The sequence below is a fragment of the Xiphophorus maculatus genome, chromosome 7, assembly GCF_002775205.1.
Source record: "Xiphophorus maculatus strain JP 163 A chromosome 7, X_maculatus-5.0-male, whole genome shotgun sequence".
Taxonomy (NCBI): domain Eukaryota; kingdom Metazoa; phylum Chordata; class Actinopteri; order Cyprinodontiformes; family Poeciliidae; genus Xiphophorus; species Xiphophorus maculatus.
The window spans coordinates 2328600-2343147 of NC_036449.1; the positions used below are offsets into that span (position 1 = coordinate 2328600).

The following is a 14548-nucleotide window of genomic DNA, read 5'->3' on the forward strand; positions in this document are numbered from 1 at the left end:
GAAAACCTGTACAACCATTATTTCATTGTTTGTTTATCCTCAAAACTACCTTCTGTCTCAAAGGGTGATAAGCTGCTCATCAATTAACAAATGTTCCTATTCCAAGTCAGGCAAAAACTGAAGCAATACTTGCCAAATCCAAAAATATGGGGCTGCAGGGTCATTCATATACCTGGTGCAGATAGTGTTCCGTACAACTTGAAAACCTACACAGGGCGAGTCGTGCAACCACCAGATCTACCAGATATGGGAGCTGGTGGAAATGTTGTTGTTTGCTTGGCTCAAATTCTACCAAAGAATCAGAACTACAAACTCTTTAAAAAAAAAAGAGAGCCTGCAGCCCTAACTCCAGTCACTGATGTGAATCTGGTCGCTACAACCCATAGATAATCAGATAAACAGATGGTGATTCACAGGTATGTCAATAATCAAGTACCAGAAATGTGGTATGCACTCTTTTTCACATCGGCAAGCAATTCCTTCCTGATGTTTTACATATAATAGGGAAAAAACTGATCGCAACATCCTTAGTGATTCTAACTCCACCAAAAGTGCACACATACACACAAATGCTCGTTTTAGTAATTTGCTCAAATGTACCATTCATTAATGAATGTTAGTTGTTTCTTTTATATTTGGTGAGTTGGAACCATGTCTGATTAATTTTTGACAAAAAAAAGTTTTTTTATGAATATAGTTTTTGTTTGATTTGTATTTCATTTCTCATAATCACTGTAGAAAACCTTGCTGTAGCAAAATGTTGCCCTGAGGCAACAAACCCAAATCTGGTTCCAGGAGGTTTTATGTTTTATGATTGATATGTAATTAGGGACCGCCAATCAGGAAAATATTTTCCCCCCCAAAAAATTAATAGCAAGTTCATAACATTATAATATATATATATATATGGATCTGACTGGACACTTCTACAAGAATTAGTCACCTGATCAGCACATTTAAAGCCCAAATCAATACCTAAAGCGCTGTTTTAGGATTCCCCAAGCAACTGTGCTTACAATGCAGAAAGGCTTCTTAATTAAACCAACAGTACTAGGTAAAAATAATGTTTATAGGAAAAACATACCATCAACTCTATAAACTTTGAAAACTGAATAACACAAATTGCTCAAATAGTTTTTCAGATTTTAATTCTTGTCATTTATAGCCTTTGTGTACATGTTATTTCTGAAAGAGTAAACTACTAAGTAGTTAAATATAAATTTCCATGCTCAATACAGCAGCAATGCCGAGTTAGTACAATTATGATCCAATTTGCCGTTTGATAGGACAGAAACCCAGGATGACGCTCGTGTTGTTTTGTAGATTTAACTCCCAGTACGTTTCCACTGCTGCTGGCCCTTTAACAAACACGTCTGGCAGCGATGATTGAAAAAAAAATGTGAATGAAATCCAGCCATTCATAAAAATAGGACACTGCTGTCTCGTGATTGGTCAAACTGCATCTCATGAATAAGTCATAAACATGGGAGACGCTATTGGCTGCGTGTTTGACGGGCAGACTTGACCCACCAATCAGCGTGTACCTTTGCATGCCTCTCGAGCGCAGGGGAAAAGCACCGGGCCATTACAGAAAAGGCTCAGTCAAGTTTTGTGAGTCGGAGGAGAAGCTTCAGTAAAGCAAGTGCGTAGACGGGTTCGCGGCTCTCGACACGTTGTACTTTTATTTGGATATTTCTATTGCATTTTTTCGACATACAGGACGTTTAACATACAGGCAAAGGTAGGCTGCACTGTTTAATTTGCGAGAAACGTGTTTATGAACCTTTTTTTTAGCTACGTAGTTTTTAGACAGCGGAGAGACGCAACGCTTTGATTTGATTTAGATGTACTTTGTTATCGGCTTCTAAAAGTACAGTTTATCGCAACGTGCTGTGTTTTAACTTTGGTCTTATATTTTATATTTTACCAATGTTTCTGTTCGTGTATTAGCTTTGGTTTATCTTTGCGGTTGGGCGGCTGGTTGTGATTTTTGAATTTATTTTTTTTATGAATGGATGGAGCAATGACCCCCCCCCCCCCCTTCCTCCCCCCTCTCTCAGTGATTCCACACGGATAGAGTTTCACTTCATTGAAGAAAACAAGACAGGGTTGGGTGGGGGGAAGGGCGGAGGACAGTAGGTGGTTGTGTGTGTGTGTGTGTGTGTGTGTGTGTGTGTGTGTGTGTGTGTGTGTGTGTGTGTGTGTGTGTGTGTGTGTGTGTGTGTGTGTGTGTGTGCGTGTGTGCGTGTGTGTGTGTGTTGTGAGCAGAGTGAACTTCGGACCGCCACCGTCGGCTTACACATAGAAGTTTTACAGAAGAGGTGACTTTTTGTTGTGTGTGGTTTTTTTTTTAGCTGAATATTAGTTCTGTTCTGTCGCGCCAAGCTGCGACTGCTTTTGGAGACTGTGGCGCACTTTTGATCTTCCTCAGGTTCGGTTTAAAGCGGATGCTAATGACTAATTGTGCTGCTGAGGTTAGTGTGCGATTTATTTGAATAAAGGACTATATTTCATTGTTTTCAATTACTACTCTTGATCGGATCTCGTTTAAAATGAACGGTACTTAGAATGGTCATACTAGATTCACCGCAGAATACAGTTTATGATTTGTGAAAAGCTTACTCATATAAACCCGTTTTTAGACCACCTTACATGGGGTCCTGTTTGTGTTTAGTCGAGCCGTGGAAGGATTCCTCAGATAAGCCCAGTGTAATCCATATCCCAAACAGAGATGAGTAATGCTTTAATCTAACCAACATGCTCCTTGATAACGTAATAATAACCCTTTGAGTGGCTCACCACCGAGCTGAATCTAACTGAGAATGTCTGGAAGCAGCTAAAGATTAGTGTAATGGAAAAGGAGGTCCCAGCTCATCAACAAAGATACCTTTTTAATAAATACCAATCAACAATTCCAAGACTTATCTATATTTGGTAAATTAGCCTGACAAATCTGCGAAACCTTTGTTCCAAACACTCACCTTGTATTTGACCCAGAATACTGCATAGGTGAAGTATTTTTATGCATTGACTGAGATTTTGTAGCAGACTGTAAAGTGTTATGTCAGGATGATGTATGAAATTTAGCAATTGTGCTATTACATAATTACATGACAGAAATGATTTCTTCTCAGAAGGGTAACACCTCAAGGACCAAACATAGAGTTACAAATCCAACAAAAACTTAAGGAATTAACGGAAACTATTTGTTTAATATATCTGCAATATATTAAACTGAATAATTTACAGCATAGCATAAACTGTTGGTCAATGTGTTTACAGACTCATCTGACATCTGTCTTTTTTCTAGCAGGAGTCCATCTAAGGTGGACTAAATGCCAAAAAGTCTTGACATTTTGACTTTTTTAGGTTTTATAGATCAGAAACTTTATTAAAAAGTGATTTTATAATCAGTGTAAAATCGATGCCTGTCACAATAACTAACTTTGCTGAATGATAAATTGCCCCAATAGTTTTCGCAATAATCCATTTATATTGTTTTGTTTGTTTTTTTTAGACCATTTTCAAGTAATATTTTGTTAATAGTATGATAATGCAAGTTTTCCCCATCAAAGACTAATAAAGTTAAATTTTGCAAAGAACACTCCACACTGGAACTGGAAGTCATTTTACATATCCAAATTAAAACTCAACAACCAAAAACAATTAATAATTAAAAAAAAACAGAAACTGGAAATAAAATGGATTATAATGTCGTAAACAAAACTGCCCTTGAAAAACTAGCAATCAGTTTTGAGCTCATTTTAATTCGTCATGCAATTAATTGATTAATTGATCAAATGCGGCAGGCTTGGTAAAATCAATCATTCCTGGTCTGAGTAGAGTGGAAGTAGTGGAAGTATTTTAGTTTCTGAATAGTCCCAATCAAAACTGGACTAAATTCCTTAAAACTGTGAAATTGCCTTTTAATCATATCCTGAATCAGATGAACACATTCATTATAATACTGGTATTTTTTTTTTTTTGTATAATTCACTTCTAAAATACAGTAACAATAATTCTGTTAGATGTCTACAGAACATCTTCTGGTCCAGCCATGCTTCAGATTTTGATTTCCTAATTGACGCTCTCTTTTTTCCCCACATGACCCAGGAGTCAAACTAGTAAAACAATATTCGGCTACTACTGAAGTTCTGTTCTGTGCGTAGTGCGGGGCCCTAGCGTTCTGCTTGGCGGCTGTAATTGTTGCCCAGCGGCCATCCTTTATTCATCATCCATTACCAGGAGACAGAGGAGTGAGTCACATCGTTGCGCTGGGTGAGGATGGGCCAGCGCTACAACCTGGTGAAGCTTGCAGTGCTGTGTGTTTACACCTGGTGCTGCCAGGTGTAACACTGGCATCGTCACCCCATGACTTCCTCAAGCCTTTTCCAGGAGTTAATCAGCCCCCTGACCTGACTTTTCCCTGACTTTCTTTGGTCTGGAGCTTTGTGATGTAGAGCCCGGCCCACATTCTGCTGAGCTGGAAGCATCTCCAAGGGTTTTCACTAAAGATCCTGGAAGCTGATTACAGTGTAAAGGAGCTGCTGCTTATATAAGCGCCTTGCTTGTGTTCCTCTGTTTGCTGGTTAAACACAGAGCTGAAGGAAGAGGGTGGGTTTGTTGTAGCATCACAACAGAACCCAGTAATGAGGCGTCATTCTGCGTGGGCTGAGGTCGTCCGTCAAGGTCAACCAGAGTGCAGAGGAGTTTTGGTACCCGGAGATTTGTTTCACCTTTCTTTGTTTGTTTGTTTTTTTTTTCCAGCTTCAGCGAATCCACACGTGGCTGCCTCCGCCTCCCTCCCACATTGGAACTGCCATCCCACAGATAGCATGGACAGATTCTACGACCAGCAGGTCCCATTCATGGTCCCACCCAGTGTAAGTGGACTCGCCTCTCTGCCAGCCTCTCACATCGGCCCCTTTGGCTGATGGAGGTGGTGTCTGCTGCTGCTTGTGGTCATGGTTTCTGTTCATCTCTCTCAGAATTCTGCAGCGGATGACTTGCCCAACACTCGGCCACTGAACGACAGGAAGAGGAAGTTTGTGGACACAGAACTCGCCCAGGACACAGAAGGTGAGAGCTCTGGTACCATTTTTTTTTTCTTTTTGTTTTTACGTCAGATGACTTGCAGTTAATGTTTTTCTCCCTTTGACTTTCAGAACTCTTTCAAGATCTCAGTCAGCTGCAGGAGATCTGGATCGCAGAAGGTAGGCTCACTCCTCTGGGCTGTGGTTAAAAAAGTTCAGGCAGTGGTTTGAAACATTAAACTTTAATGTTCCAAACCACAACATGCCCAACGTTTTTATTTCTTGAGCTGGCAAGCGGAACAAGAAGAGCAAAGTCCTTGAAAGGATAAATGGCTGACTCAGACCGTCTTTGTCTCTTTCTTGCTTCACTCTTTTACACAAATTAGTCACGAGTGTGTCTCCACTCCGGTGTGTGTGTGTGTGGTTTATTGACATTTGTGCCGTCTTCCTGTATCTCCACAGCCCAGGTGCCCGACGATGAGCAGTTTGTCCCAGATTTCCAGTCGGAGAGCTGTAAGTACCTGGGTCTGTCCCGTCTGCATGCTCGGCTCTGGATGTTTAGATTTCCTCGCCCTCGGCTCCCACCTTCTTCCCTCCTCCTCCTCCATTTTGAGTTTAATCAGCCGAGTGGCATGGGGCATCACATGAGCCAAGGTCCTAATCTGATTTCACACAGTTCCACACTCAGATCCCTCAGCTGCTGCTAGATTCCAGTATTTGGAGCTGCTTTGGAGCAGTCCTCCTCGTCCCCCGGACTCCAGTTGCCCCTCCCCTCTTATAAAACCTGCTTTGAGCAGCTTGTTGACACGTTTGAACCAGAACCAGTGGAGCTTCACTGGCCCTCCTCTGTCGCTCTGAGGCGTGGGAGGTGATGACAGGGTGTGGTTGTTCTGGTTACTAACTAACCTCCAGCTTCACTGTCCTGTTTGTGTTTCTGTACAGCTGCTCTTCCAGGCTGTTTGTACAGGTAGATTCACACTGTATGCAGTCAGCTGACCCCTACGGTTGCCATTAGTTTGTTAACTAATCTAGTTGTTTCAACTGAAATAAATCTGTAGTTCAGACCTAAATATTTAGCATGATAACTAAATATTACGTTAGCAAGCTAAATATTGTAATATGGAGTGGAGTTTTTTGTTTGTTCTTAAATATTTAGACTAACAGCTAAATGTTTAGTTTGGAAATTTTCATGTCTAGTTTGGAAATTAAATATTTAGTTTGTGAATTAAACATATAGGTTGAAACTTTGACATTTCTAAATGTATTAGTAACATACATTAACATGTATGTTACTTTGAAAAATGAACACCTACGTTTTTTTCTCTATTACAGGCTAAATAAACCAAACTATTGCTGTTCATTCTTTATTGTGTAACTTCACAAACTGAATCCCATAATGCATCCTGTCACAGGATTAGTGTTTGCCATCTGTCAATACCAAACCTAGCCCCCCGTCTCTTGGCTGATATGTCCTTTGGAGTGAAGTTTGTTTGTCCACCATGCCTAATCTCCGGGTTACTTCCACCTCGGCGTGATGCGCACACACAGGAGCTCACATGTTCACTTTGGCTCCACTCAGGTCCATCAGCCTGCTGGATAATTCATTCAGCTCCTGCAGCCGCGCTGCTCCAGGATCCAGTTTCTCTGTGGCTATTATGTGGCGCCCCGGAAACTGCAGCCGATCCACGGAGCGCTGCAGCCGGTGTCTAATGGTTACAGCACAATGAGGAGCAAATCATTCAGTGCCATTAGATTACAGCTGCTCTGATTCATGAGTGCTGCTATTGGCCAGCCCTAATGGGAATCAGATGGGAGCTCTGATGGTCGTTGCATGTTGAGCGCAGCTCCTGTCATGCTGTGGCGCAGCGTCAGCTGTGATTGGAGCAGATGATAAAGACCCGCTAAGTGTCTGTCAGTCAGGGAATCCAGACGCTGGCCATGCGTCCATTTAGCCATCAGTCCCCAACGCGCTGCAGATAGCATCTGTTGATGGCTGGAGCTTATCTGATGCTCTCCATTGTCTCCGGTGCAGTGATGTTTCATGGGCCTCCACCGACCAAGATCAAACGAGAGCTGACCCCCACCAAGGACCTGTCCCCCTGCCACCAGGCCAGCAGTCCCATGCCCTACGGAGAGAAGTGCCTTTACAGCTACAGGTATGACCGACTCCGTCTGCAGAGCGCCCAATCAGTTCATTGTCGTCCAATCAGCTCATTCCTTCACCTCTTCATCCACAGTGCCTGCGACGGAAAGCCAACCCCCGGATTCAAGCCATTGACCCCACCCTCCACACCGGTCTCTCCCTGCCTCCCCACCAGCACAGCTCTAACACAGACCTCGCCTCCTCATTGCCACACAGCCAATCAGACCCCAGCACAGCGTGCACTACAGCACCCCCCCAACCAGCAGGCCATCTTGGGGCACAGCCCCCCCTTCGCTGTGCCCTGTGTACCCCTCAGCCAGGATGCTAACAGCTTCACACCTGAGCACAGGTGAGCCCCCCCACTCTCTACCTCGCTGTGTCCTCACTGTCTCATTCCATGTCTTTGTGAGCCGTCCTTCAACACAGATGTCCTCTCCTCTGTGTTTAGGTTCCAGAGGCAGATGTCAGAGCCATGCATACCTTTCCCCCCATCTGAGAGCCAAAGCCGTCCCCGGTTCCTGGCCACACCCCCCAGCAGCACCAGCCTGCCGCGTGACGGCCGCCCCCCCTACCACCGGCAGATGTCAGAGCCTCTGGTGGCGGTGCCTCCCCAGGGCTTCAAACAGGAGCTCATCGACCCTCGGTACAGCGAGCAGGGCGTGCCCGCCATGGTGCCCCCCCGTCAGGCCGCATTCCACCCCATGGCCATTAAACAGGAGCCTCGTGACTTCTGCTTCGACTCTGGTGAGCAGCAGTGCTCTGACTGCAGTCTTTGTGCAGTGGGGGGACTGGGTGAGGAATGTGCCTGTCCATGTTTGGTCTTGGCATCAACACATGACTGTGAGTTTTAACATGCAGCAGCAGCCTGGACACGCAGGTGCTGTTTGTCCCGCCACAGTCAGGTGTGCTGGTCAGGACGAGCCTCAGATCAACTAGTAAATACGTTTCCAACCAGGTTTCAGCAAGTCAAATTTAAGACTTCATAAGAACTTTTTAATGCCACCTTGAAGACCAAAAGAACTATAAATACAGGGATTGTTTGGTGATCCTGCTGCATTACAGTCAAGCAGAGCAAAAATTGTGACATTTCTGGGGTCTCTTTGTGGCTCTTGGCAGCACCTCTATACTCCTCATTGTCATACTGCAGGTGGCTATCTACAGCCTTAGCCTTGGTGCCAAGCTTAGAAGTTATTTTGCATAGCATGCACCCAGCTTCGCATGGCAACACAAGTGAGTCAGTGGCAAAAACTAGCAAATAAATTTGAGCTTCAAGTTGTCGACACACAGGAGGCGACGCCGCTGCCTCTCCATTCATTTCCTATGGAACGTGAATGATGAGGCCACAATAACTTGCTCTCCTACAGGCAAGTGACTGATGACATTCAAGCAGGTGAAATGTTGAGCTCATACACAGACGTGATCATGAAAAGACACTAGAAAGTTGAAAAGAGTTAAAACTGTTGTGGCTGTCGGCATGGATGCAGCCAGAGTGACTGGCGGGGGAGTGTTGGACCCGGACGCCCACCAGCCCAGCTGTTGTTCTGGCCTTGATGCATTTATCCCTCCCTCCTCTTTGCTGAAGCTCAGAAACTTTTCCCTCACGCTGACTGATTTGTTCTGATTTGCTTTGTGCTGAGTGCCTGTGCTGCGCTGTGATGTAATGACAAATCCTCTTATGGCCTTTAAATACCCACGTCACTACAGCGCCGTAGCTCTGCATGGAGGGAGCTCACGTCAAGCTCCTCAGCTAGGAGCCAGTTCTCCTCTCTGCATGAGCACAGCGATCGAGGAAGTAATAGGAAAACTTCAAATTGATCATGAGTGGACAGGAAGTGGTCCTAAAGGCTGGAGGGGAAGCTTCTTGCCAAAAACATGCACTCACCCTTAAGAGGGAGAGGTCTCATGCTGTTGATTGTCATTGAAACTTAAAACAGAAAGGATGCAGCTAATCCTATTGAACTTCACCAGTCAGAAGACATGTGAGAGCTGCTGTGTGCTCCATCTGCAGGTGGTCCTGCACAAATGAAGCCCGCTTCATCTGAGCCTTTAATCCCAGATTCTAAACCTGCTCTCCTCTCTTTTTTGCTTCCAGAAGTGCCTAACTGCCAGTCGTCCTTTGGGAGAGCAGGAAGTTTCTACCAGAATCCCCATGACGGTGAGTAGAGCCCAGTTGTTGTCTGTGTGTGTCAGAAGTGTGTGTTATTTCTTGATGTCTTCTATGACCTTGAACCTGGTGGCTCATGGAGCTGCTGAGAGAGCGCCGTCAGCAGCAACACACACATCAGCTTTTGGCCCCAGCTCCTGGGAAGCAGTTGTATAAACTGCTTAGCAGGCAGTTAGCCTCTTTAGCCTGAATGTACACTCCATCTGATTCATGCTGCCTTTCCTCTTGGTTCATTTCAGGCTACTCCTATGACAGAGATCCACAGCTGTACTTCGACGATACATGTGTGGTTCCAGAAAGACTAGAAGGTAAAAATCTGCTGTGTTCTTCAACAAGCAGCTCAGGAATGAGACTGATACTCAAAGTCATAAAAGACGTCCTGTTCTGGGTTTACTAGAAGCCGTTTGGGGAAGACACTCTGATCAGACAAGGACAAACTCATTAGCATACATAGAAAAAGCTACACCATCACTACACATTATTTTCACCACACCATTGTGCTGGTGGCACCGTCAGACTTTGATCTATGATGGTTTAGATCAAAGCAGATTTATGGGTTAGAATGGTCCCTCTAACAGCACTAGCATCTGGCCAGGGACCCCCTTTGGCAAACCACAGAGAAAGCTACAAAATATGTAAAGAAACATCAACTATTAGAATGTTTTTTCGTGCTTTTGCTGCCTCATACCTTCCTATTTTAATCAGCCAGGAGTTCCTCAGGGCTGATGGACGGTTCCTCTGGTGTCCCCATTTCCCAATAACTAAACTACCCTGAGGGGGAAAGTTTCTTGATGAATTTGACTGGCAGCCAATCAGATAAACGAGCATGCCAAATAACATGTCAATGTATTATTTTTAACTTATAAATCACAATAATAATTGAAAAATATATGATATTAATAATGTGATTTAGTGTTTAGTGTAAAGCAGAATTACAGACTATTGATTTGTACATTAGTATTACTAGTATAATGAAAATGATGAGAACCATGTTTAATTTCCCTCCACCTCAGAATAATGTTCTTCTTTGCGTTAGTCTCCAAACCATCAGATGGAAGTGGTTGTAACTTGTTGGCTAGTGATGAACGGCTCTGTGCATAATGACCAGCCAGTGCATTTTGTTGTCCATCTGGTAGGAATGTCTCACCAAACTGAGATGCAGAACATTTCTGATTCACACTTGCCTCTTTTCTTCTTCTTCCTTCTGCCTCCTCTTCTCCATCTCCTCTCCTTCGCTCTTTCCTCCGTTTGCAGGGAAAATAAAGCAGGAGCCGTCTGCTTACCGCGACGGCCCTCCCTACCAGCGCCGCGGCTCCCTGCAGCTCTGGCAGTTCCTCGTCACCCTGCTGGACGACCCGGCCAACGGACACTTCATCGCCTGGACCGGTCGCGGCATGGAGTTCAAACTCATCGAGCCTGAGGAGGTCGGTGCCTGCTTCCTGCCGCCATGTTTGCCCCTCTACCTGCCAACACCCGATTCTTACATGCGTGTGTGTTTGTGTCCCGATGGTGTGTGTCAGGTGGCTCGTCGCTGGGGCATTCAGAAAAACAGGCCCGCCATGAACTACGACAAGCTGAGCCGCTCGCTGCGCTACTACTACGAGAAGGGCATCATGCAGAAGGTAAAGGCACGTTCCTTTTTCTTCTCTCTTTGCTCCAGTTTTCCGGTCTTCCCATCCTTGAGTTTTCTGTAGAGATGCACTCATCCAACTGAGCATTCAGCTTCTATGTACCATAAATCTGGAACAAACTCCCAGAATATTGCAAAACTGCTTAAACACTTAGTGCCTTTAAATCTAGACTAAAAACCCATCTGTTTGAATTTGCTTTTGAAACATAAAGGATTAAGAATTTAATGTTGGCGCTTTGACTAAATGTATTGTTTCAGTTGTCAATTCTATGTTGTATGACTTTGTGTTTTTATCATGTAAAGCACTTTGAAAGGCCTTGTTGCTGAAATATGCTATACATATCAAATTTGATGTGTTGACCGATCAATATCTGGATCAGTACTAATATTGAAAACAATATCTAGATCAGGTATCTGTATCAATGCAGCAATCCATAAAGGAGGATCTATTCAGTCTAATTCTACATTTTGTTTTCTGAGTGATGTCATGCTTTATTATTATTATTATTATTATTATTATTATTATTATTATTATTATTCAGAAATCCTAATTTGACTTTGTGAACCATTTGACAGAATGTTTCTTGCAGTTTTTCTAAATGTTCGACCAAGATAGTCAACCTGTTGGTTTTTCAGTTTCTTTATTATTTATTCTACGTTGGCTGCTCTACTCCTAGCTGCACCGACTGAACAAATTAAAGCTGTCGCTTTTACATGTTTGAACAAGCTTGGGAAACTATTGGTGTATTTAAGTGTGCCATACTGGTACAGAGTTATCAAGTAAATTTCTAATTCAATTAATTTATGTGTCTGTTTAAAAAAAGAAAAAGTTTTAAGTCGATTCTGGATCCACAGTCTTTCCGCATCGGATCAGCTGATACTAAGCCTCAGGTATCTGTATTGGAAGTGAAAAAAGTGGATGCGTGCATCACTAGTTTCCTGTTAGAATCCTGTTGGGGTCTCTTTCTGCTCACACCCAACATGTGATCCTCCTCAGGTGGCAGGCGAGCGGTACGTCTACAAGTTTGTGTGTGATCCCGAGGCTTTGTTCTCCATGGCGTTCCCCGACAACCAGCGGCCCAACCTGAAGCCGGACGTGGACGGCCTGCCGGGGCTGGAGGACGACACCGTGCCCCTCACCCACTACGACGACGCCGCCCCTTACCTGCTGGAGGCCGGGGAGCAGTGCGGCGCCGCCCTGCCTTTCCCTGACGGCTACGGCTACTAGCCGGCTCGCACGTGTCCGGATGCAAAACACACACGTACACGCAGACACTCCCAATGTTTCTCCTCATGCCAGCTCTGAAAAATCCACAGCTGGAACCTGTAGAGCTGCCTGGAGGGAATGACCTCTGCCCCTGGAAAATCCCTCTGAGGCCTCCGGAAGCTTGGAGGAACCTGCGGCAGTGAGGGGAGGGAGAACTGGACTCCGTAGCTCCAGAGCTCTGCACTGCAAGGCCAGGGCTATCGTTGCCACGGAAACCAAACAGTGAAAAAGTCAAAGGCCACCGTTTTGGAGTGGACTGACAGACCGCGGGAGTGGGTGTCCGTCTGACTTTGTGACAATCTGTATTCCTGGGAAGCAGCCAATCACGAGCTCTGTCCTGTCTAGAGTTGCCTTTCTGGGTTCCCTGTTTTCATGTCTCCACATTCGAAATCCAAGATCAGCGAAAGGGCTTGAATTTACGCAAAGACAAACACTCTGTAGATAGAAGAACACCGTTTAACACTCCGGCTGTTTTCCCGTCTGTCCGGGCCTCAGCAGGCCTCACCGCTCCACTTTGTAAATGTTCTTTACGTCTATGTAAGAGATTTTAATATGCTGAACTCCGGTGTGTGTGTGTGGTTCACTCCATCACTGTGAGAACGTCTCATGTCCAATAAAAATGGTTCCTTTTTTCCCCTAATCTTTCTGGGTGCTTGACGTGTTGGTCGTTCCTCTGATGCACCAGTATGGCAGGGGCATCAGGGCGCTGCATGCAAACACAACCCGGGACCTGGGGTCACCGGCGTCCTCCGGGAACCCTCTGCCACCTCCATCTTTCTGCTTGCTGGAACCACTCCATTGACATATCTCTTTACTGGATCGGGACAAAGAAATTTGTTTATATTCTCTTTTTTTCGGAATTCAGGCAAAGACAAACTTCTATAAAGTATATATTTTTGCTATAAGGCTGCATTGGTTCAGATTTAAATGTGTAAGCTGTACAGTTCAGGCTGTAATGATGTTGCTACTACTGCTGTTGGGCTTCAGGTTGGAGACTGAATGACAATGTGTTGTTTAGCTGTTAAAGCTACAGTGTGTAACTTACAAAAATATGTTTTGTTTTGTGGTTTTTTCATATTTGTTGAAACTGTTACTGTCATGACAGTGTAATTTGAGACGGATGTGAAAAGACTGATCTCCTCCACCTCCCTGACCTACTATTGCTGTCAGCAGAAATGCACCACTCCCAACCAAAATCAACCAATCAGAGCCAGGAGGAGCGCTGTTGATCATCCTCATCTACTTGCTGCTCAATCTGCTAATGGTGGAGAGACAACTTACCATTTATCCGCTGTCATCACTTGCCATGCTAACTAGTCTTAGCATTCATGACAGGCTCTGTTGTGGTGAACCAGTGATAGTGTAGCAGAGCAAAGGGGCGGGGTGATTGACAGCGCTAAGACCCCGATCCTGGCTCTGATTGGCTGTTTCTGACGGACCAGTATGTTTCTGTAGATGACAGCAAGTCCATAGGAAAAAGATTTTCTGTCTCATGTTATACTGTCACGACATGGTGATAGTTTTAACAAATATGTAAATAAATAAATAAAAAACATTATTTATAAAAGTTACAACTGCTTCTTTAAACTAAGAAAGTTGAAAAGGCCAGAAATCCACCAGAGGTGGATGATGATCTCATCAAAGGATCTGTGTTTGTACAGGCTCTCCCTTCATCCCCTCCCCCTCACAATGTGTTTCTTACACTGCTGAGTTTCTGATGATCTGTACTGGGTACAATAAAAGCTCCTTGATGCTTCACTGCCTGCAGAGCTGTTGTTTCGTCTTTTGACCCTCCTCCCCCTGCCAACAGTCAGCTGACTGACTCCTCGGGTCTGACCTGCCTGATTTCTGGGTCACATGCCTCTCCTCACCGCTGCTCATTCATTTCTGGGAAAATGATTACTCTTTGTGGTAGAGCAACGTCTGGTGAGCCGACTGCAGAGGGTAAGTTCAGTTTCAAGCCTAGCTCACACGGTGTCGGACTCTCAGAGGGGCAAAAAGATCATATTTAGTTACTTTGATGCACTTTTATACCTTGTTTTTATCTCCACAAGCACCATAAAGCCAACAAAAAGGGCCAAACATGTTTGGAAGCTAATGAAATATGAATGAGTTGAGTGAGAGCACAGAATAAGCTATAAATATTGAAGTATCAAAAGACAAGTGCGGGTGTAAAAGGAGGTTAAAGAGTAATCTGTTCTGATAGCAGCAGCTTCAGAGGCAGAAGTTAGACACTAACTTTAAAAGGGCAGAGATGGTTCACTAAACCTTCTTCCTTTCATCAAAGGAAGCAACTCTTCTTTTGATTTTG

General features: G+C 44.4%; 1 protein-coding gene across 3 annotated transcripts; it reads left to right on the top strand.

The window, feature by feature from the left end:
* Positions 1-1606: 1606 nt before the first annotated feature.
* etv5 (ETS variant 5) lies at positions 1607-13998 on the top strand. 3 transcript variants are annotated; one of them, XM_023337252.1, is made up of 13 exons: positions 1607-1741; positions 4768-4883; positions 4989-5079; positions 5166-5213; positions 5496-5546; positions 7066-7189; positions 7271-7525; positions 7625-7920; positions 9269-9331; positions 9580-9648; positions 10595-10764; positions 10861-10968; positions 11968-13998. In XM_023337252.1, the coding sequence occupies exons 2-13, from the start codon at positions 4836-4838 to the stop codon at positions 12196-12198; spliced, it is 1554 nt and encodes a 517-aa protein (XP_023193020.1). In that variant the 5' UTR covers positions 1607-1741; positions 4768-4835; the 3' UTR covers positions 12199-13998. The 3 variants fall into 3 exon arrangements, with proteins under 3 accessions (XP_023193020.1, XP_014326594.2, XP_023193021.1); XM_014471108.2 differs by having other exon boundaries at positions 10861-10962; XM_023337253.1 differs by lacking the exon at positions 1607-1741 and adding an exon at positions 2289-2474.
* Positions 13999-14548: the final 550 nt, after the last annotated feature.

Excerpts from the sequence above, each read along its gene's own strand:
- etv5 (XM_023337252.1), top strand. The coding sequence starts at position 4,836 with ATGGACAGATTCTACGACCAGCAGGTCCCATTCATGGTCCCACCCAGT. Across the intron at positions 5,547-7,065 it reads AGATTTCCAGTCGGAGAGCT|TGATGTTTCATGGGCCTCCA; the intron begins GTAAGTACCTGG and ends TCTCCGGTGCAG. Across the intron at positions 10,969-11,967 it reads GCATCATGCAGAAGGTAAAG|GTGGCAGGCGAGCGGTACGT; the intron begins GCACGTTCCTTT and ends GATCCTCCTCAG.